Source organism: Microcaecilia unicolor, chromosome 1 (assembly GCF_901765095.1).
Source record: "Microcaecilia unicolor chromosome 1, aMicUni1.1, whole genome shotgun sequence".
Classification (NCBI taxonomy): Eukaryota; Metazoa; Chordata; class Amphibia; order Gymnophiona; family Siphonopidae; genus Microcaecilia; species Microcaecilia unicolor.
This window is the reverse complement of record NC_044031.1, coordinates 756,044,933-756,068,036: the sequence shown is the minus strand read 5'-3', so window position 1 is coordinate 756,068,036 and position 23,104 is coordinate 756,044,933. Positions and strand designations below refer to the sequence as shown.

The following is a 23,104-nucleotide window of genomic DNA, read 5'->3' as shown; positions in this document are numbered from 1 at the left end:
TTCTCGCTGAGAGGGCAGTTCCACAGCGTATTACAACATATTCCACAACTTCAGAAGCGGGCTCTATTCTTACTACGGCGAGTTTGGTGCTCTCGGTGCACATTGGTAAGTTGGCAACTTAGTCCTAGTTTCATTTTATTTTGCTCATTGGGACACACTACATGTTAGTTGTCGCCAGGTGGCCTATGCAGCATGAACATTTCTCTGCAGTTTTCATAGGGTCCCTCCCTTCAGATTACTGCTTTGGTACTTCCCATCAGTCCAATCCTGGTCCGGTCCGGAGGGACGCTAAGGAAGGAGAAATTAGATCTTACCTGCTAATTTGCTTTCCTTTAGTCCCTCCGGACCAGGCCCCTCCCATGTTCTCTCTACTCTTTAGCTTCTTTTATTAAGTAGGAAGTGTATTCAGTAGGAAGTGTATTCATTCCTTTACGATTCATGGAACAATACTATATATATACAGAACTTTACGTGGTCTATACCACTTCTCTGGTGGTTGCTGGTGAGCTCAATTGCTGGAATCTATCTATAAAACCTTAAATACGCCATACCACTTCTCTGGTGAGAGTTGTGGCTGAGCTCAGTTGCTGGAATATCTATAAAACCTTAAATATGATTTACCACTTTTCTGGTGAGAGTTGCTGGTAAGCTCAGTTGATGGAATATATATAAAATCTTAAGTGGGCCATACCACTTCTCTGGTGAGAGTTGCTGGTGAGCTATAAGACAAGTGAGCCATACCACTTCTCTGGTGAGAGTTGCGGGTGAGCTATATTATACGTGAGCCATACCACTTCTCTGGGGAGAGTTGCTGGTGAGCTATATTACATGTGAGCCATATCGCTTCTCTGGTGAGAGTTGCTGGTGAGCTATAGTACATGTGAGCCATACCGCTTCTCTGGTGAGAGTTGCTGGTGAGCTATAGTACAAGTGAGCCATACCACTTCTCTAGTGAGAGTTGCTGGTGAGCTGTAATACATATCGGGCCATACCGCTTCTCTGGTGAGAGTTGCTGGTGAGCTCTGATACTTGGCATTGCCGAGTGCTTTGTGGCTGCTAGGATTCCATACGGCACAGAAGGTCTTTCTTTCTTTCCTGCTTTGTTATTCAAATACTGAGGCTAAGGTCACATGGCCAGGGCTCCTATTGGCTCTCTAGAGTCAGAGTTTTTTTCTCAGTCTCCACCTGCTGGTAGGCGAGCACAACCCATCAGTCCAATCCTGGTCCGGTCCGGAGGGACTAAAGGAAAGCAAATTAGCAGGTAAGATCTAATTTCTCCTTTCCTCTCTGAGCACACCACCCGAACTCTCGTCCACTCTCTCTTTACCTCTCGCCTTGACTACTGCAACCTACTCCTCGCTGGCCTCCCACTTAGCCATCTATTCCCCCTTCAATCCGTTCAGAACTCTGCCGCACGCCTTATCTTCCGCATGGACCATTATGCTCATATCACCCCTCTCCTCAAGTCACTTCACTGGCTTCCGATCAGGTACCACATACAGTTCAAGCTTCTACTAACCTACAAATGCACTCAATCTGCAGCCCCTCATTACCTTTCTACCCTTATCTCCCTTTACGCTCGTACCCGAAACCTCCGCTCACAGGACAAATCCCTCCTCTCAGTCCCCTTCTCCACCACCACCAACTCCAGGCTCCGCCCTTTCTGCCTCACCTCTCCCTATGCTTGGAATAAACGTCCTGAGCCCATACGCCAAGCCCCCTCCCTGCCCATCTTCAAATCCTTGCTCAAAGCCCACCTCTTCAATGTCGCCTTCGGCACCTAACCATTATACCTCTATTCAGGAAATCTAGACTGCCCCCAATTTGAATGACTGCACATTTTGTCCATTAGATTGTAAGCTCCTTTGAGCAGGGACTGTCCTTCTTTGTTAAACTGTACAGCGCTGCGGAACCCTAGTAGCGCTTTAGAAGTGTTAAGTAGTAGTAGTAGTATATTCCGCCATAAACCTTTCTTTTCAATGCAGATCACACATTAAAGAAGACTGGACATTTCCAGGAATATCAAAACATAACCTAATGTCACTTGTCAACTTTGTAACTTTTTATTCTTTGTTTTGATTTTCTTGTCCTTTTTAATATTTTTTACACAAGTAAATATAGGACCCCTTTTAAAAATTTTCAGAGGACATCGCACAGCAAATCTTTACACATTTCTTAAAGTCAACGGTAGGTAGGTCATGCCCACTGGCTCTCTGGTCGTGCTCTTGACTTGTCATGTCCATTTGTAGTGGGGTTTTTCTCTTTTTGTTTTGTTTTATATCATGCTGCTTTTCTGCCATCGAGCTCTGTGAACACTTTTCTAATTTAGGAGTGGGCATCCCAGTGTTTCAACTTGCCGGAAATGTTTGCTGTTCCATAAAGCAAAGATTTCAAGTATACCCCCCCCCCCCCCCCCCCCAAATTCCTCCCATTTACCTCCCTGAAGCACTAGACGCTGTTGAGTACTGGGAGTGCACCTCAACCTCTTCAGAGGAAGAGTGCTTGAGCTTTGGGAGAGGCAGCTGCATTTTCCCCCCCAAAAAAAGGCGCATACAAGCAAGGCCGCCGAGCTTGGCAGCTCTTTATTTTTTGTTGTGGCTCCAGTATTTCAGGAGCTTGTTCCTGCTGATTTAAAATATAAAGGCACTTCAGTGCATCGGGCCATGGCGGAGAAACTCCTCATGCTCAGTCTGCCAGCGATAACTTCTGCACAACGGTTGATATTTTGGAAGCGGCTGGTCCCTTTCTCGGGTCCGCTCATTGCGGTCACGGCCAAGCAAATTTTGGGGTGGTCAGTGTGGATAAACCGACATCTTCCATTTTGGCGGGAAGCTCTGCTATTTTGCCCTCACAGGTTATATCAGCAGAATGATGTCCTTCCTTGCTGTCCCATATGATGCAGCAGTCTGCAGTAGCACTGCCAAAGCACTCGAGAATTCTGGAGGTAGGTTTCCTTCTAGAGTTCGTTCTTCAGATGTACTAGGCCTTTATGCTAAAAATAAAATCGGGTCCCACTTCATTACCTTTAGGAGGTGGCTTAGGGAGGCAGGTTGCAGCAAAGCAGCCTAGGGGATCATGGAATCTGGAGGAGGATCTGGCCTCTGATCCAGATCAGGAGATGCCCTCTCTAGAGGAGGCCGATTTTATTAGGAGTGGAGCAATTTTTAGAGCACTCCCGCCCTCCCATCCTATGGACTCAGGGGCAGACTCACTGCTCCTAGAGGTAGATCCTACGGTGGTGAGGATTTTTCTCAGAGGACTTACAGGAACTCATTTCGTTAGTAGCTACTACTTTGCATTTTGAGAATGAGCAACCCACGGCCGCGGAAGGCTGTAAGATGGACCTTCTGGTTCAGGGCATTATTTATTTATTTATTTTGTTACATTTGTACCCCACACTTTCCCACTCATGGCAGGCTCAATGTGGCAGGCAATGGAGGGTTAAGTGACTTGCCCAGAGTCAGAAGGAGCTGCCTGTGCCGGGAATCGAACTCAGTTCCCCAGGACCAAAGTCCACCACCCTAACCACTAGGCCACTCCTCCACTCCATTAGGCAACCAGGTAGAACCTTCCCAATGGACCAGGAAACTAGGGATATCATCCAGTCACAGTGGGATGTGCCGATTCCCCTTTTCGCCCTGCTAGATCTATGGTGCATCTCTGTCCAGTTCCCGAGTTGGACAAGTTCCTTCTTAGGCCTTCAGCGGTGGATGCAGAGGTCTCAGCTGTTACTAAGCGCAATACAGTTCCTGTTGATGGAGGCATGACTTTTCGGGATGTTAAGGATCTCCATATGGAAGCTCTGTTAAAGAGTAGTTTTGCTGTCTCCACCTTGGCAGTGCAGGCAGCCATCTGTGGTTCCTTGGTGACTAGGACTTATTTCCGCTGGTCCGAAAGAGTCTGATAGAACGTCGGATGATTTGTTGTTGATAGGCGCTGAAGTGGCAAAAATTGAGATGGGTTCCACTTTTCTGGCTAATGCTTTATATGATTTGCTAAGGGCATCTTCTAAGTCCATGCCCTTAGGCGTAACCGCGCAATGCTCTTTGGCTAAGAGTTTGGTCTGCAGTCTAGTAGCGCTATAGAAATAAGTAGTAGTAGTAGATGTGGCTTCTAAATCCCAGTTGAGTAAGTTCCCTTTTGGGGGGTTCCTTTTTGTTTGGGGAAGAGTTGGACAAGATAGTCCACAGTCTTGGAGATACTAATGTACCTCGCCTTCCAGAAGACCGGCCTAGAGCATCGGGTTGTGGCTCGCTTTCGGGCCGCAGTCAGGGGTTGAGATTTTCGTCGTTATAGGACAGGTAGAGGAGCTCAGAGTCAGCAGTCTCATTTTTTCCAGAGAACTTAGTGAGGCCGAAGTCTCTTTCCATTCACCAACCCATCCAGCCCAATGAAGGTGTCTGGGCCCAGCCTCTGACACTCGTGGGAGCTCATTTAACACAATTATTGGAGGTGAACCCAGATTACCTCCGATCACTGGGTGTTAATTTATTCGCGACAGGTATGTCTTAGAATTTGCATGGCCTCTTCCAGACGCCTTTCTGGAGTCTCCCTGCCGTTCTTCCTTTGTTCAGGTGGGCTCGGTCCGGGACACACTAACAAGGCTTCTCGATCTGCAGGCTATTTTCTGGTTCCCTCCTCAGAGGTCAGGAAGGTCATTATTCTATTTACTTTGTAGTTCCAAAGAAAGAAGGGTCCTTCCATCCAATTGTGGCTCTCAAGACAATGGACAATCGGGCGCTCAAGGTCACAAGTTTTCATATGGATACTCTTTGCTCGGTAATGGTGGCCCTCAGGTCCAGAGAGTTTTTGACTGCGCTGGATTTAACAGAAACATATCAGCACCTTCCGATTTGGCCCATGCACCAGCATTTTCTTCACTTTGTGGTTCTGAGCAAGTACTTTCAGTTTCAGGCTCTGCCGTTCGGGATAGCTATGGCTCCACACACATTCACCAAGATCATGGTGGTAGTGGCAGTGGCGCTTAGGAAAGACGGTATTCTAGTTCATCCTTATTTAGACAACTGACTGATCCTATGAAAGTTGTATCAGGAGAGCCAGCCGGTGGTGGGAGGCGCGGATAGTGCTGGGCAGACTTATACAGTCTGTGCCAGAGCCAGTGGTGGGAGGCAGGGCTGGTGGTTGGGAGGAGGCGGGGATAGTGCTGGACAGACTTATACGGTCTGTGCCCTGAAGAGGACAGGTACAAATCAAAGTAGGGTATACACAAAAAGTAGCACATATGAGTTTGTCTTGTTGGGCAGACTGGATGGACCATGCAGGTCTTTTTCTGCCGTCATTTACTATGTTACTATGAGTTTGCAGGTCACGAACCAGGTAATTTGGTTCCGTCAGGCCATGGAAGCTTTTATTACAGCTGTTGAAGAAAGATATTTTATATACAAGCTTAGACTGTCCCTTAGGTGACATAGATAATACATGTTTGAAAGCTGTTTGAGACTGCAGTGATATATGTTTGTTTGTTTGTTTGTTTGTTTGTTTGTTTATTTGTAAAATGTGTTATACTGCAAGGTCATAAGAGTAGCAATGCAGTTTACAATAATCCATAAAATGAGTGGAACAAACCATATTCAATAAAAATTCCAAAAAGGCAATGACACCTGGGGAGGATAAACGATAATACAACAAGGTTACCTGTAACAATAGTATACATATTAAAACAAAAAACAAATACACAAGGAACAAGCAATGAAACAAGGTTTATAGTGAAAAGGAACCTTGAGGGATCCAAGCCAATAAAGAAAATGAATTAGAAAGTGTTTCTCTATAAGGAACTTGAAATATGCAGTCCGAGAAATAAGCTCTGAACCAATTCAGCGAAGTGTCCAAAATACCTGTCTCCAATATGAGAAAAAAGGATGAAATGATCCACCATGTCAAATGTTGACGTAAGATCTGATTGTATTAATAAAACATCTTTACCGGAGTCCAAAAAGTAGATAACGTCATTATAAAGTGAAGTAAGCGTTGTCTCAGGTACTTTGACCTTTTCTAAAACCTGTTTTGCGTGGAGGACGTTAATGAATTCCTAGAACTTAAGAACTTGATTCAATAGTGGCAACTGGGCAAAAGTTTTTGTTAACTCAGAAGCAGCCAGATTACGATTTTTAAGTTGTTGGGGGTTTTTTTTCCCAATCATTGGAAACAATACCAGATGACAAACTGGAATTAAGTGAAAATAATCCATGACCATTTAAACTTCAGGAAATCACTAAAAACCAACCTCTTCAAAAAGGCTTATACTACCAATCCAACGTAAATCCCCACACCCAGCAACACAGCATAACCAATGATCGTACTGGACAGTATACAATCTTCGTTCCCCTCGAACCTCATGGTGCCTGACACACACCTACCTCAATCGACCACAACTTAACCTTGTATTTGTTATCTACCGACTGGCAAACGCCTGTACGGTACTACGTAAGCCACATTGAGCCTGCAAATAGGTGGGAAAATATGGGGCACAAATGTAATAAATAGATGTCTCTGCACATTTTTTTAAAGACTCATCCACACTAGAGCCAGAAAGACGCGTTGAATTGATTAGTTTCTGTAAGCCAATGAACGATAGAGGCGAAAAGGAGGATCTTGTACTAACTGATACTGAGTTAGATAATGCTAAAGAGGAGTCGGAAGCAGAAGAAAGGAGTGGGGACAGGTAAATAAAACTGTATGTGAATTTGGAAATGAAAAAGGAACTGAATTCTGCAGGAGTAGACATTGAAGGAAGAGCCAGTTTGGGTGGAGGAGAAGTAAGTCCACGGAGAAATCATTTCCAATCCAAGTGTTGATAAGCAACGTTTCTCTTGTTTGAAAGCCATATTGTATTCATATTGATTTTTTTTACAATGAGCACAATTAATATCAGTCTTATCCTTTCGCCAGCATCTCTCAGCCCTACGTAAACACTGCCTATTATCTCAGATCAGCAGAGAGTGGAAACCAAATTTTATCGGATCAAGTTAGTAAAAACTTCAAAGTGGTAAAGGCTTCCAGAGTTGCTTGTATGTGAGTGATAAAAGCTGACAATTTCTCATCAAGAGACAGTAGTTGAAGATCACTGTAAACTGAAAGACACTTAGTGGAAAAGTGTGTAGAGTGTCTATTAGTCTCTGGTTTACTTCCTCACTTTTTTTCCCCTAGACCACATGCGATGTTTAAATTCAGTTTAGTTAGTAAATCTCTGCCAAGGAGATTCACAGGTGAGTCTGGAGCATACAGAAATTCAGACGCTACAAGTGTAGAACTTTGTAAAGTTTCTAGCCGGTTTTCTAAAAAATACCCTTTCCAAAAATACTAAGACTAGGGGGCACGCAATGAGGCTACTAAGTAGTAAATTTAAAACAAACTGGAGAAAATATTTCTTCACTCAACATGTAAAAAGATTTGGATAATTTCCTAAAAGAAAAGTCCATAAACTATTACTAAGATGGACTTTGGAAAATCCAGGATAAGCAGCATAAAATGTACTGTTTTGGGATCTTGCCAGGTACTTGTGACCTGAATTGGCCACTGTTGGAAACAGGATACTGCCTGATGGATGTTCAGTCTGTCCCAGTATGGCAATGCTTATGTTCTTAAGAAAAATGTAGTGAGCATACCAGATTTAACAGAAAATGTTCAGAACAGGATAATTCCAGAGTAGGGACCCAATTTTTTTTAAAGATAAACATTGAAACACATATTTGCTTAGTTTTTCAGTAGCGCGATGACTGATCTAATGTTACATGTAATGTGTCTGATCTTCAGTATGTTTGTCAGTTGTTTCCTGTTTTTGAATCAGGAGATCTTTGGAAAGTGAAACAAGGGGTGGGAATGAGGCTCTATGCTGGTTTATTCTAGAGTAGAATGACCAGGGTTGCCAGGTGGAAAATTTTTTTCTAGCCCAATCCAGCCCAAAAACCAGCCCAAAACCCGCCCAAACACAAACCCCGCCCCTGACACCCCCACCCCCGCGTCATCACCCCCGCCCCCGCCGTCACCGGCCCCGCCTCCCACGTCATCGGCCCCGCCTCCCACGTCATCGGCCCCGCCTCCCACGTCATCGGCCCCGCCTCCCACGTCATCGGCCCGCCCAAAACGTCACTAACCCCGCCCAAAAAACGTCACTAACCCCGCCCCCCGCGGCCGAAAAAGGCAAAAAGCCGCCCAAAAAACCGCACAGAAACCCAAAAAGCCGCCCAAAAAACAGCAACCCGCCGCGGGCAAAAATTTCCCGCGGCGGGTCGCGGAAAACCGCCCAATTGGGCGGTAAAACCGCCCACCTGGCAACACTGAGAATGACCTTTATTGCCTGAAGGTTGGGCTTATCCAAGACTGGGTGTAAACTTTTTTTTTGTTTGTTTTTAATTCATGGAAGGAACTGTATTGAATGTATAAGAAGGCTAGGATGTGCCCCAATTTTGCCAAGCTTGCCACAGTGCACCCACAGCAGCCTCCTATATTTGACCCCATCCAGTATCACTGTAGATGTCCCATGGAATGCACAGTGCCTTGCTGCTTTTATGAGATGAGAACTAGGTACCTCTGTGCACATCCATTATTCTCTTGCTTTATTTATTTATTTATTTGTTACATTTATACTCCACATTTTCCCACCTATTTGCAGGCTCAATGTGGCTTACAAAGTACTGTAAAGGCGTTTGCCATTTCGGTTGATAACAAATACAAGATTGTGTTGTGGTCAAATGAGGTAGAAGTGAATCAAGCATCATGAGGTTGAGGGGAAAAAGAAAAGTAAACTGTCCAGTACGATCATTGATTATGTTGTGTTGCTGGGTGTGAGGATTTATGTTGGATCGGTGGGATAAGCTTTTTTGAAGAGGTCAGTTTTTAATGATTTCCTGAATGTATTGTTTTCACTGCATATGGGAGTCCATTCCATAGTTGTGCGCTCATGTAGGAGAAGCTGGATGCATAAGTTGTTTTGTGTTTTAGCCCTTTGCAGTTTGGATAATGTAGGTTTAGGTATGATTGTGCTGATCTGAGTCTGTTTCTGGTTGGTAGATCTATGGGGTCTGTCATGTATCCTGGGATTCGCCGTAGATGATTTTGTGGACCAAAGTGCAGATTTTGAAGATGATCCATTCTTTGATTGGGAGCCAGTGCAGCTTTTCTCGTAGGGGTTTTACGCTTTCAAATCGTGTTTTACCATATATCAGTCTAGCTGCTGTGTTTTAGGCGGTCTGGAGTTTTTTTTTTGTGAGTTCTTTACATCCTGCGTAGATTCCATTGCAGTAATCTGCATGGCTTAGGACCATTGATTGTATTAGTTTACTAAAGGTATCCCTCGGGAAGAAGGGTTTTATTCGTTTGTTTGTTCCAGTCCTCCTGGTCCCAGCTTGTTCTGGTCCACAGATCCAGCTTTCCCCCTGCTTGTTCCAGTCCATCGACTCCAGTGTGTTCCAGTCCGCTTGATCCAGCTTCTCCCTGCTTGCTCCAATCCATCCATCTGCGCTAGCGTCTTCCAGCTCGTTTCAGTCCTCCTGATCCCAGCTTGTTCCAGTCCGCCGATCCAGCTTACCCCCGGCTTGATCCAGTCCATCGACTCCAGTGTGGTCCAGTCCGCCTGATCCAGACTCTCCAATCCATCTGTTCCAGCGTGCTCCAGTCCGCCTGATCCCAGCTTGTTCCAGTCCGCCAATCCAGCTTTACTCCCTGCTTGTTCCAGTCCATCGGCTCCAGTGTGTTCCAGCCTGCTTCAGTCTGTCTATTCCAACTTATTCCAGTTCATCTGCTCCAGCCTTCCCCAGCATGTTCCAACTCGTTCCAGTTTGTTCCAGCCTGCTCCAGCTTGTTCCAGTCCGTCCATCCCAGCCTACCCAGCTTGTTCCAGCCTGCTCCAACTTGTTCCAGTCCGTCCATTCCAGCCCGACTGTTCCAACTTGTTCCAGTCCATCCGTTCCTGCATGACCCAGCTTGTGCCAGTTCCCAGCGTGTTCCAATCCATCCATCTCAGCGTATCCTGTTGTGCTGTCATCTTCTGGTTCAGCTCGTCACAGTCCATCTGTTTCTGCCTGCCCCGGCTTGCTCCAACCTGTCTGTCTGCTCATCCTGACACAGTCCATCTGTTCCTGCTTGTTCCAGCTTGCTCCTGTCCGTCTATCCCAGCTTGTTCCTGACCGCTTGTTCCAGCTGCTACCTGCCTGCCTGTTAACACATCGCGTAACCTGCCTGTAAACCTGCCTGCCTGCTTGTGAGCCTCTCAGCCATTGACTTACCTACCTGCCTGCTAGCTTGTCAGCCATTGACTTACCTACTCGCCAGTCCAAACCCAGCTTCCCAGCTCTATCTATCTGCTTAACACCTCAGTCACCTCAGTCACTACATAGTCACCTGTTACACCTCAGCCACTACTTATGGCTCCTGTCCACGTTCTCTTCCTTGCCCTGTCCCTTCCTAATCTTCTTTCCCCCCACTCTCACTGTCTACCACTAGAACTTGCTGCCCTCCCGCCCTGCCCGCCACGGCAATACCCTATTCACCCTCATCCCCCACCAACTCACCATTCCTCTTGTCCCCCTCCTCCTTCCTAGCTCTTAACCTTCAACACTTCCTTCCTGCTATTAACCCATCCCCATTCCTCCTAAGTTCACCCCGTCTTCGTCGCCGCCCGACCTCCCCCACCCTCCTCCGCATTCTCTTGCTCCTCCTCCTGCTATCCGCGGGAGACATTAACCCTAATCCAGGTCCCCCTCATCTGTCCCCGTCCTATCCTTGCGAACAATTCCGGAATGTCTCCAATCTTGTCTCTATTCCCCTCCTCCCCCTCATCCCTCCCCTTCTCATGCGCCTTGAGGAATGCCCACTCAGTCTGCAACAAACTGCCCTTCACCCACGATCTCTTCATCTCTTGCTCCCTTCAACTGCTCGCCCTAACTGAAACCTGGATCTCCCCGGAAGACTCGGTCTCAGTCGCAGCCCTCTGCCATGGAGGTTATCTCTTCTCCCACACTCCCCGCCCAGTTGGCTGCGGTGGAGGCGTTGGGCTACTACTCTTGCCCTCCTCTAGTTTCCAACCCCTCCCCCTACCGGAGTCTTACTGCTTCTCATCCTTTGAAGCCCACTCCATCCGGCTTTTCTACCCGCTGCCACTCAGAGTCGCAGTCATCTACCGCCCCCCCTGATAAATCCTCCTCTTCCTTCCTCACCGACTTTGATGCTTGGCTTTCCGTCTTTCTTGTACCCTCATCTCCATCCCTCATTCTCGGAGACTTTAACATACACGCTGATAACCCATCCGACCCTAACGCTTCTAAGTTCCTCACCCTAACATCCTCCTTCAACCTCCAGCTGTGCTCCACCACCTCTACTCACCGTGACGGCCATTGTCTTGACCTCGTCCTCTCCTCCTTCGGCTCACCCTCCAATTTCCATGCTTCTGCGATCATCACCTGATCACATTTACACATCTTCACCCCCCCCCACCCCGTCCAACTTTAACCACCACCTCCAGGAATCTCCAGGCTATTGACCCCCCCCCCCCCCCCCACTTTATCCTCTAGTATCTCTAATGTCCTCCGAGACTGTAGACAAAGCGGTCTCCGCTTACAATGCCGCTCTCTCCTCTGCTTTGGACACCCTCGCCCCATCCACCTCCCGTCCCACAAAGTGTACTAATCCCCAGCCTTGGCTGACCCCTTGCATCCGTTACCTTCGCTCCTGCACCCGATCCGCTGAACGCCTCTGGAGGAAATCTCGTACCCATTCAGACTTCCTTCACTACAAATTCATGCTATCCTCCTTCCATTCCTCCCTATTCCTTGCAAAACAGGACTATTACACCCAATTGACCAATTCTCTCAGCTCCAACCCTCGTCGTCTCTTCACCACCCTTAACTCCCTCCTCAAAGTGCCCCCCGCTCCCACTCCCCCTTCACTCTCTCCTCAATCACTAGCTGACTACTTACGCGACAAGGTGCAAAAGATCAACCTTGAGTTCACTACCAAGCCACCACCTCCTCTTCAGCCTGTAGCCCCATCCAATAACCAACCAACCATGGCCTCTTTCTTCTCGAGGATGAAACCTCTCGCCTTCTTTCCTCCTCTAAATGCAAAACCTGTTCCTCCGATCCCATCCCCATCAACCTACTTAACACCATCTCCCATACTGTCACCCCCTCCATCTGTCGCATCCTTAACCTTTCTCTCTCCACTGCAACTGTCCCTGACACCTTCAAGCACGCCATAGTCACACCTCTCCTAAAAAAAACATCACTTGACCCTACCTGCCCCTCCAACTACTGCCCCATCTCTCTCCTACCCTTCCTCTCCAAAATACTTGAGCGCGCCGTTCACAGTCGCTGCCTTGATTTTCTATCCTCTCATACCATCCTCGATCCACTTCAATCCGGTTTTCGCCCTCTGCACTCGACTGAAACGGCACTCTCTAAAGTTTGCAATGACCTGCTCCTGGCCAAATCCAGAGGTCACTACTCCATCCTCATCCTCCTCGATCTTTCCGCCGCGTTTGACACTGTCAATCATGATTTACTTCTTGCCACGCTGTCCTCTTTTGGGTTCCAAGGCCCTGTCCTCTCCTGGTTCTCCTCTTATCTCTCCCACCGCACCTTCAGGGTACACTCCCATGGATCCTCCACTCCCATCCCACTATCTGTTGGAGTTCCCCAGGGATCTGTCCTTGGACCCCTTCTCTTCTCAATCTACACCTCTTCCCTGGGCTCGCTGATCTCGTCTCATGGTTTTCAGTATCATCTTTATGCTGATGACACCCAGCTATACCTCTCCACACCTGACATTATCGCGGAGACTCAAGCCAAGGTATCGGCCTGTTTATCTGACATTGCGGCATGGATGTCCAACCGCCACCTGAAGCTGAACATGTCCAAGACCGAGCTCCTTGTCTTTCCACCTAAACCCACATCTCCTCTTCCTCCACTCTTCCTCCACTCTCTATCTCTGTTGATAACACCCTCATCCTCCCCGTCCCATCTGCCCGCAACCTCGGAGTCATCTTCGACTCCTCCCTCTCCTTCTCTGCACATATCCAACAAACTGCCAAGACCTGTTGCTTCTTCCTCTTCAACATCAGCAAAATTCGCCCTTTCCTCTCTGAGCACACCACCAGAACTCTCGTCCACGCTCTCATTACCTCTCGCCTTGACTACTGCAACTTACTCCTCACCGGCCTCCCACTTATCCTTCTAGCCCCCCTTCAATCCGTTCAGAACGCTGCCGCACGTCTTATATCCGTTCACAGGATAAATCCCTCCTCTCAGTGCCCTTCTCCACCACCGCCAACTCCAGGCTCCGCTCATTCTGCCTCGCCTCACCCTATGCTTGGAACAACCTTCCTGAGCCCTTACACCAAGCCCCCTCCCTGCCCGTCTTCAAGTCTTTGCTTAAAGCCCACCTCTTCAATGCTGCGTTCGGCACCTAACCCTTACCGTTCAGTGAATCCAGACTGCCTCAATTTGACTGCCCCTATCGGACCGACCGTTCACTTGTCTATTAGATTGTAAGCTCTTTGAGCAGGGACTGTCTCTCTTTGTTAAATTGTACAGCGCTGCGTAACCCTAGTAGCGCTCTAGAAATGTTAAGTAGTAGTAGTAGTAGTAGTAGTTATATTCCGCCAGACCCGATATATTCATATCACCCCTCTCCTCAAGTCACTTCACTGGCTTCCGATCAGATACCGCATACAATTCAAGCTTCTACTCCTTACCTACAAATGCACCCGGTCTGCGGCTCCTCACTACCTGTCTACCCTCATCTCCCCCTATGTTCCCACCCGTAACCTCCGCTCACAGGACAAATCTCTCCCTTCAGTACCCTTCTCCACCACTGCCAACTCCAGGCTCCGCTCATTCTGCCTTGCCTCACCCTATGCTTGGAACAATCTTCCTCAACCCCTACGCCAAGCCCCCTCCCTACCCATCTTCAAATCTCTGCTTAAAACTCACCTCTTCAATGCTGCCTTCGGCACCTAACCTTTCAAGAAATATAGTATGCCCTATCAGATTGAGTCTAAACTTGTCTTTTAGATTGTACACTTGTCTCTAGATTGTACACCTGTCTTTTAGATTGTAAGCTCCTTGAGCAGGGACTGTCCTTCCATGTTAAATTGTACAGCGCTGCGTAACCCTAGTAGCGCTTTAGAAATGTTAAGTAGTAGTAGTAGAGTTTCCACATTGAGTAGAACATTTTCTTTATTACAGTTTTTACTTATTTATTTATTGCATTTGTATCCCACATTTTCTCACCTCTTTGCAGGCTTAATGTGGCTTACAATACATCATGGATAGTGAGAATAATTATAAAGTAGACATTTGGTATTACAGAAGGGTCTTGGGCAATATGATAATGGTAAAACATGAAGTAACATATCAATAAAACATATAAGACCGTTCTTGGTACATGTGTGAGGTTCACATGTGTTGATCATCGTGGTATGTCTTGTTAAAGAGATAGGTCTTCAGAAGTTTGCAGAAATTAGTTAGTTAGTTCATAGATTGTTTTTAGGTTGCGCGGCAGCGCATTCCAGAATTGTGTGCTTGTGTAGGAAAAGGTTGACGCATGCGTTAGTTTGTATTTTAGCCCTTTGCAGCTGGGGAAGTAAAGATTAAGGAATGTGCGGGATGATTTTTTGGCATTCCTGGGTGGTAAGTCTATCAGGTCTGACATGTAGGCTGGGGCATCGCCATGAATGATTTTGTGAACTAGGGTGCATAATTTGAACGTGATGCGTTCCTTGAGTGGGAGCCAATGTAGCTTTTCTCGTAGGGGTTTAGCACTTTCATATTTTGTTTTTCCGAATATGAGTCTCGCTACAGTGTTCTGGGCTGTCTGAAGTTTCTTGATTATTTGCTCTTTGCAGCCTGCGTAGAGTGCGTTGCAATAGTCTAGATGACTGAGTACCATTGATTGTACCAGGTTACGGAAGATGGTTCTTGGGAAGAATGGTCTTACTCTTTTTAGTTTCCACATTGAGTTGAACATTTTTTTGGTTGTGTTTTTTGCGTGGTTCTCAAGTGTTAGGTGTCAATCGATAGTAACTCTGAGAATTTTTAGGGTGTCCGAAATTGGAAGATTCAGTTTTGGTGTGTTAATGGTGGTGAATGTGTTCGTATTGTGTTGAGAAGTGAGTATTAGGCATTGGGGTTTTTTCTGCATTAAGTTTCAGCTGAAATGCATCCGCCCATGAATGCATGATGTGCAGACTTTGGTTGACGTCATTGGAAATTTCCTTTAGATCTTGTTTGAATGGGATGTAAATCGTTACGTCATCTGCGTATATGTATGGATTGAGGTTTTGATTTGATAGTAGTTTGGCCAGGGGTATCATCATTAAGTTGAATAAGGTCGGTGAAAGGGGGGATCTGAAGAGTGAGGTTGCGGTCAGTTGTGACTCCGAGTATTTTTAGTTTGTCTGAAATAGGAAGTGAAAGGTGCAAGCATCTCGTTTGACACATTCTTTTCAGAAGACACCTGTCCCTAAGTCCTTCCTTCCTTCCTTTTTCATTTCTTTTAGCCGTCCAGGGCACCTGGTTGCAGTGCATTTTCTGTCAAGGGTATGACTGATTTCTGTGCTTCTATTTTCTTCCTTACAGGCCAGGACGGAAGCGTAGAGATTTATTTAGGATCGCCAACTCCACTGTCCCTACTGGGAACAAGAACGCCACCTCTGTGGACAACTTCAATATTTCTGACCCTGAAGAGAGTGAGGCTGAGCACCCTTTTTATGAGGTCAGAGTGTATAACCGGGAAAGGACTGTCATCTCCAACCTGCAGCCATTCACCCTCTACCGCATCGACATTCACAGCTGTAATCATGAAGCAGAGGCGCTTGGTTGCAGCGCTTCCAACTTTATCTTTGCAAGAACTATGCCTGCCGGTAAGACCCTCTACCATCTTTGTTGCTCTTGCATGAGCTATTCCATAATCTCTGATTCTGGTGCATTTCCAAGGATTCTCAGCGCAGTGGTGTAACCCTGGTTGGCCCAGGGCCCACCCAAAATTGGTGCTCCTTTTATGTGGCTGGCAGGGATCCCCAGGCCACGCCAGCCAAAGACCTCATCCAACCTGGGACACTTGCAGCCTGGGCATCTGGTGGCAGTATCCCTGAGATGCTGCCAGTTCCCTGCCTCTCTGCACATGCTCAGTTTTTGTGCATTTGCAAAACTGAGCACGCATGGGGGCTGGCAGTGCTTGCAGTGTGGACAAACTGCTGCCAGCTGCCCAGGTTGCAAGTATTCTGGCCGGTAGAAAGCTTTTAGCTGGTGAGGCTTGGTGAATCCCCTTCAGCTCAGGTATTTCATTTCAGTTTTGGGGGGTGTCAGGAAGTGAGCATGACAGAAACTGACTTAATTTTAGACCCACTCACTTTGGCCCACTGTATATTAGCCATCTGGCTATTCCAGTGGTTCGGTTACCGCAGCTGGCACTGTGTCACAAGCACCACACCACTCACTGGGGAATTGTTCTAACTTTGTCTTCCTGCAGCTTATAGATACTAGTCATAAGTACATAAGTAATGCCATACTGGGAAACGACCAAAGGTCCTTCAAGCCCAGCATCCTGTCCCCGACAGCGGCCAATCCAGGTCAAGGGCACCTGATAAGCTACCCAAACGTACAAACATTTTATACAAGTTATTCCCGAAATTGTGGATTTTTCCCAAGTCCATTTAGTAGTGGTCTATGGACTTGTCCTTTAGGAAACCGTCCAACCCCTTTTTAAACTCTGCCAAGCTAACCGCCTTCACTACGTTCTCCGGCAACGAATTCCAGAGTTTAATTATGCGTTGGGTGAAGAAAAATGTTCTCCGATTTGTTTTAAATTTACTACACTGTAGTTTCATCGCATGCCCCCTAGTCCTAGTATTTTTGGAAAGCGTGAACAGACACTTCACATTCGCCTGTTCCATTCCACTCATTATTTTATATACCTCTATCAAGTCTCCCCTCAGCCGTCTCTTCTCCAAGCTGAAAAGCCCTAGCCTCCTTAGTCTTTCTTTATAGGGAAGTCGTCCCATCCCCGCTATCATTTTTGTCGCCCTTCGCTGCACCTTTTCCAGTTCAACTATATCTTTCTTGAGATGCGGTGACCAGAATTGAACATAATAGTTAAGGTGCGGTCGCACCATGGAGCGATACATCGGCATTATAACATCCTCACACCTATTTTCCATACCTTTCTAATAATACCCAATATTCTATTCGCTTTCCTAGCCGCAGCAGCACACTGAGCAGAAGGTTTCAGTGTATTATCAACGATGACACCCAGATCTGAGGGTTTCTTTATCTCGACATAACATGAGCTAAGCTCTTCTGTTTTCTAGGCCTGGTTCTTTTATTCCCACAAGAGATTGAATATCCTTCCACACTTCAGAGCAGTTGGGGAGCTATGACCAGCTACTGCCTTGTACTGCACCTGTCTGTGGTGTTTGCTGAGACCTGAGGCAGGTTCAGTCCCTGCCTTTTGATGAACTTCCCAGTGCATTAGACCCTTGAGGTTCCTCCAAAACCGCTCCCACAGTCCAACATCATTTGCTCATCGTTACCATGTGTCTTGCAGATGTTTGCATAGCTGTGAGTTCACCTCAGGGTAGCGCTGCTTCCATTTTTGTGGTGCAGGAGAAAGATGAGGCTATCTGTATGTACAAACCTGCATTGTCTTATCCTCTTTTTTTTTTTTTTTTTTTTAAACAGAGGGAGCAAATGACATTTCTGGACCTGTCACCTGGGAGGGGGGAGAAGATAATGCCGTTATCTTGAAGTGGACTGAGCCGCCACACCCCAATGGATTGATATTAATGTACGAAATAAAATATGGGCAGCAGAATGAGGTGAGTACAGTCAACCTGCTTGGAGTGTCCAGCTCCAGTCCTGACAGTTGAATCCGTGTCTGGGGTTTTTTTTTTTTTTTTTTCCGTTTATCTGCAGTGAATGTGCATGAGATTTTTTTAGGCACGTGTGTAGGTCCACCGTGTGCAACATAGTGGAAATTAGGTGGCAGAGCTGGTGGTTGGGAGGCGGGGCTAGTGCTGGGCAGATTTGTATGGTCTGTGCCGTGAGGATGGCAGATACTAATCAAGGTCAGGTATACACAAAAGGTAGCACATATGAGTTTATCTTGTTGGGCAAACTGGATGGACCGTCCGTGCAGGTCTTTCTCTGCCGACATCTACTATGTTACTATGGTAAGATAAATATGACAGGAGAGAAAAGAGAGTCCGCCCGATATTGAGCGCTATTTAATTGGCTAAATGGTGCTTAACAGGCTATCCTCCGCTGACTATCCGAGGTTAGTGGCTGACGGATAACCGGTTATATCATGCGATACAACCGGCTATCCACCGATTTTTAAACCGGGTTTGGTGGTCATATTTGGCCACGTCAAACCCTTGTATTTCTTTGGCCAGTTTAAAGATAACCAGCTATGTTCGAATATCGACATAGCCCTGTTATCTTTAAACCAGCCAGGAAAAAACCCGAGATATTCAGTGCCAGTCACCGGACGTGGCCCAGCATTGAACATCGGGGTTCAGCACAGACCGCAGGAGATGGCCGAGCTATCTCCCGCCATCTGAATATCAGGACCAGGGTCTTTAACTTGAAACACTGCAAGCAGTCAGAGATAAGGTGATGGGGAAGCAACGTATATGTTAATGGGATCCTGTTTATGGGTTGAGCAGCTTAAACTTTTTTTTTATTTTTTTTAATAAAATGTCTTTACTTATGGGGGTAATTGTATTAGCATGATCTAGGTAGATTTGCTTACAAGTGGGTTATTTTTATCCAGACAAAACGACCTCAGAACTTTCATAGCTCTATGTCTCTCTTAATAGGGGCGTAGCTACGGGTGGGCCTGGGTGGGCCCAGACCCATCCAATGTCTGCTCATGCCCGCCCACTCAAGCGCGGTTTAAAAGCGCACACACTGCAGCAGCCTTCTCATTGCATAGCCGTAGCGCTGATCCAGCCCACCTACCTTTCGGGCTTGAGGTAGACTCTGCATGCATGGCACGCAGTCGCAGACGGCACTGCAATGCAGGTCGCAGCTCTTGACCTCTAGTAGTGGTGACCCCGTGCGTGACGTCTTAGGCTCTTCCGCGGCGCGCTGAGGCCGCTGCGTGCTGCTAATGACTCGTGATGATGTTCCATCGGTATGCTGCGGCTGTTCGTGGCGGCGCGCTCAGCCTCGTTCTCGCTCTGCTCCGTCCACCCATCTCGAGATCGAGATAGTGAGTGTGATGTGATACAAAAGTACAATCCGTAGTGCAACTTTACCGCCATGCAGCTGCCAGCCCACTGAGCCCAGCCCTGCACTGCAGGTAATAAAATTTTAAATCCGTTTTTTTTTTTTTTTTTTACATCATATTAATTTTTAACATTGTGTAATTTTTTTTTTTTTTTTTTAAATTAAGGTAGCTGGGGTCTGGGCTCTATTACAATTTATTGTTGGAAAATTTCTGGGTGGGATAAGCACTTCACTGCCTAGGCAAAAAATGTATATATTTAATGAATAAAATATCCCTTTTTTTGCCCTGCAGTTAAGAGGCCACCCCCACCCAGAAGCCCACCCCCCTGACCAGCCAGCGTTTTGATTACTCTTGTAATCAAAATGATGGCTCTGATCTGATGGTGGGCTTCTGGATGTGGGCGGGGGGGGGTAGACATTTTACTGCCTGCGTATGCCTTGTAGCGCTATAGAAATGATAAATAGTAGTAGTAGTAGGGCAATGAGGAGCTCATCCCCACCCAGAAATTTCCCAACAATAAATTTTAATAGTGCCCAGCTAGCTTAATTTTAAAAAAAGTTGTCTTTTTCTCTCATTTTGGTGGGTTTTTGGGTGGGGATGGTCTCTGCAGTGCCCACCCATATTAGCTCTGGGCCCAGCCAAAATATGCCACTGTCTCTTAATAGAGTGACTTTCAACTGTGAGGTATAATCATTGGCCAAAAAACTCCCTTTAATGTTCACAAAATTATGCAAAAACATTTTGCTGACACACAGAAAATATGCCCAAAATATATAAATCAAATAATGTCAGCATTAAAAATGATTCCCTTACCTCGATATTTTCATCCCAACAAAGGCTCTTATTCCACTGATGCCTGCTTCAGGAGAATTGCATTGTTCTTGTCATTGAATTTGCTTCACCAAATTAGATTGTTCTTTTGAGTAACTCTATAAAATCAAAGATGCTGTGCCCTTGTTTTTAACATGTTCTAAAGAAGCCAAGATTTTTCTCTAATTTTTAATGTGATACCCTGTTTGGCAACCTGAAATAAAGTCCGGTAAAATTTGTGCCGGACTGTTCACGTTTCCTACTAATTGTGTATCAGAATTTTAAAGGGAGATAGGCTGGTATGAATCTGTTTTTTGCAGGTCCTTCCCTGGTTTAAGAAGGACAATATTATAAGCCAAATTCAATTCCCGGAGCGTTCTTTTTGCTGTATTTTAGCATTGAACGTGCTTTCTAGCAAAGACCCTATATTTTCCCACTACCTTTTTGGAAAAACTCCCCTCAAAATCCATCCATTGCCTGGGGTTGCCCCATTGGGCTCTGCTAAATGGTCCATTCTACCTCCTCAAATGATATAGGTTCATTAAGCTGGTCCTGGTCGTCTTAAGCAAGTCGCTTAGGGCTGGGTTTTGTAAATAGCGCTAAAAATTGTGTAACGGGGTGTTTAGGGATGGGTGCCCTTTACAGAGCAGCGAGTACTGCCAAGATCCGCGTTCAACTTTGGGCGTGAAGATTTACTCCAGCTGAAACCAGGTGTAAATCCTGGCATGGAAGTTGGATGCAGATCCACAGTATTCTATAAGTCTGTGTACGTTTTAAGGGAATATTTCAGACCCTCCTGTGGCTATGCCCCCTTGCAGATCTGGGCGGAAGCACTTAGACGGTATTCTATAAGTGGGCATTTAAGTGCATTTTCACACAGATTTGCCATTCCTGCCCCGTTTCAGCACCTTGCATATGTTAGAACGCTTTTCCGCTGAAACTTTGGCGCGAAAGTAGCACCTAATGTTCGGCTCCATATACAGAATTTCCCTGCTAATGCTCCATTAAGTTCAGACCTAGATTATGAGCCCTCCCGGGACAGGGAAATGCGTGCTGTGCCTGAATGTAATTTGCTTTGACCTGCAACTGGAAAAGTGTGAGCCAAATCGAAATAAATAATGGTCTTGCCCGTGTGTCCCTCTAGGAGCTGCGAGACTGTGTTTCCAGACAGGAGTACAGGAACCTTGGAGGGGCCAGACTAAGCCGACTGAACCCTGGAAATTACTCGGCTAAAGTCCAAGCCACATCGCTCTCAGGAAATGGGTCATGGACAGAGGCTGTTTATTTCTATGTACAAGCAAAACGTAAGGAGAGCGTGTTGCCAGGCCTTGCGTGGTTTAGCTGAAATCTGGCATGACAAATGTTTTTGTAAAGTCTCTTCTTTTGCCTTTCCTGTGATGTTTGAAAACGTTAAACATGCTCTCTAACCATGAAAGGGGTAAACTTTGGTATTTAGAGAGTGGAAAATATTTGAGATAAAATATTCAATTTTTCACTTCTGGTGCACTTAATACACCATGAGTTGTAGAATAACATTACGTGGAAAAGCCATATTTTCGCTAAACAAATTGATGTCATTAAAAACTGAGATGAATTTTATAAACAGGCCTGTTCCAGATGGTCCCTGCCTGACAATTATATGTGCTTGAGTTGTGTAAACAAGACACAGCACTAATGGCTGATTAATCAGATGAAAAACGGGCAGCATTTTCTTCCTGCCTTGTAGCTGCCCTCAGTGTAACAATCTCTGTTGGCCACTTACACCTTGTTTTGCAAGGGTTACAACAGATAACCATTACAGTCTAATTTTTATGTCTGTGCTTATCAGAGTGAGGACGATTCAGGAGTTAACAAAATGCTCTGTCAACTAACTTTTTCATTCATCATGGGCAGCCTATGCAAAACACAGTGCAGCTTGGGAAAAGCAGAGGTGTAGACACCAACTGAGTGAGATGGAATGATTCTAAATATATGATTATTTAAAGAAAAGGTGAGAATCCAAGGCATATCCTATATAATAAAACGCACCTCCAACATTCTGAAGCTGACTGCATGGCTGAGGCATTCCTGCTCTCTGTATCCATCTCCTGAATTGACATCACGTACTTCCGGGTTCGTCACAAGCAGAAGTGACCAACCACACGAGGTTTCTCAGCTTCAGAATGTTGGAGGTGCATTCTATTAAATAGGATTGGTCAGTTCCTTGAAGCATAGCCAGAGCTCAGTGTCCTGCACAGTAACGCTCAGACACCAGAGAGAGGGGGGGGGGGGGGGGCTGACACCACAGAGGGAGGGAGGGGGGCCTGACACCAGAGGAGGGGGAGGTATCTCTGTCAAACACACACACACTCTCTCTCTCTCTCACAGTCAATGTCTTTCTCACTCACACACTCTGTCTCACACTGTATCACATTCACTCTCTATGTGTCACACAGTCACTCACACACTCTCTTGGTCTCATACACTCAGTCTCACAGAGAGTCTGTGTCACACACACACACACTCTCTCGCACACACTGTATCTGTGTGAAACACTATCTCTCTCACACTGTGTCTCACATACACTTGCTCACACTCTGATTCTCACACACACACTCTCTCACACACTGTGTCTCACGTACGCACTTGCACACACTCTCTCACACACACACTCGCACATTCACTCTCTCTCACACAGTCACTCTCACATACACTATCTCAAACATACACACTCCGAGGAAAACCTTGCTAGCGCCCGTTTCATTTGTGTCAGAAAAGGGGCTTTTTTACTAGTTTCATATAAATGCACTATTTACATACAAATTCACTATTGAAAAGTAGCATCAATTATTGCATAGTGCAATATTGTCCTCAAAACAAGGGAGAAAACATTTTAAAGCCTGAAGAAAATAAAAAAAAAAATCCCATAAACAACCCGAGAAACTAAACAAAATGAAAAATGTTTTGGCCTTGAGCAGTTTAGGATTTCTATTGTTACATTCTGTTCCTTAGCTTGAAAGTAAGTTAGGCCAGTAAATTGCAGAACGCAATAAGTGCGAGGTTGAAAAGC

At 46.1% G+C, this 23,104-nt stretch overlaps 1 protein-coding gene across 1 annotated transcript in view; it reads left to right on the top strand.

The window, feature by feature from the left end:
• Window positions 1-23,104, top strand: part of IGF1R (insulin like growth factor 1 receptor) — a 665,430-nt gene that overhangs the window by 548,765 nt on the left and 93,561 nt on the right. The window contains exons 11-13 of the mRNA XM_030189730.1: window positions 15,594-15,877; window positions 17,694-17,830; window positions 21,200-21,359. Of these exons, the coding sequence (XP_030045590.1) occupies window positions 15,594-15,877; window positions 17,694-17,830; window positions 21,200-21,359 (581 nt within the window). The remainder of the gene's footprint in view (window positions 1-15,593; window positions 15,878-17,693; window positions 17,831-21,199; window positions 21,360-23,104) is intronic.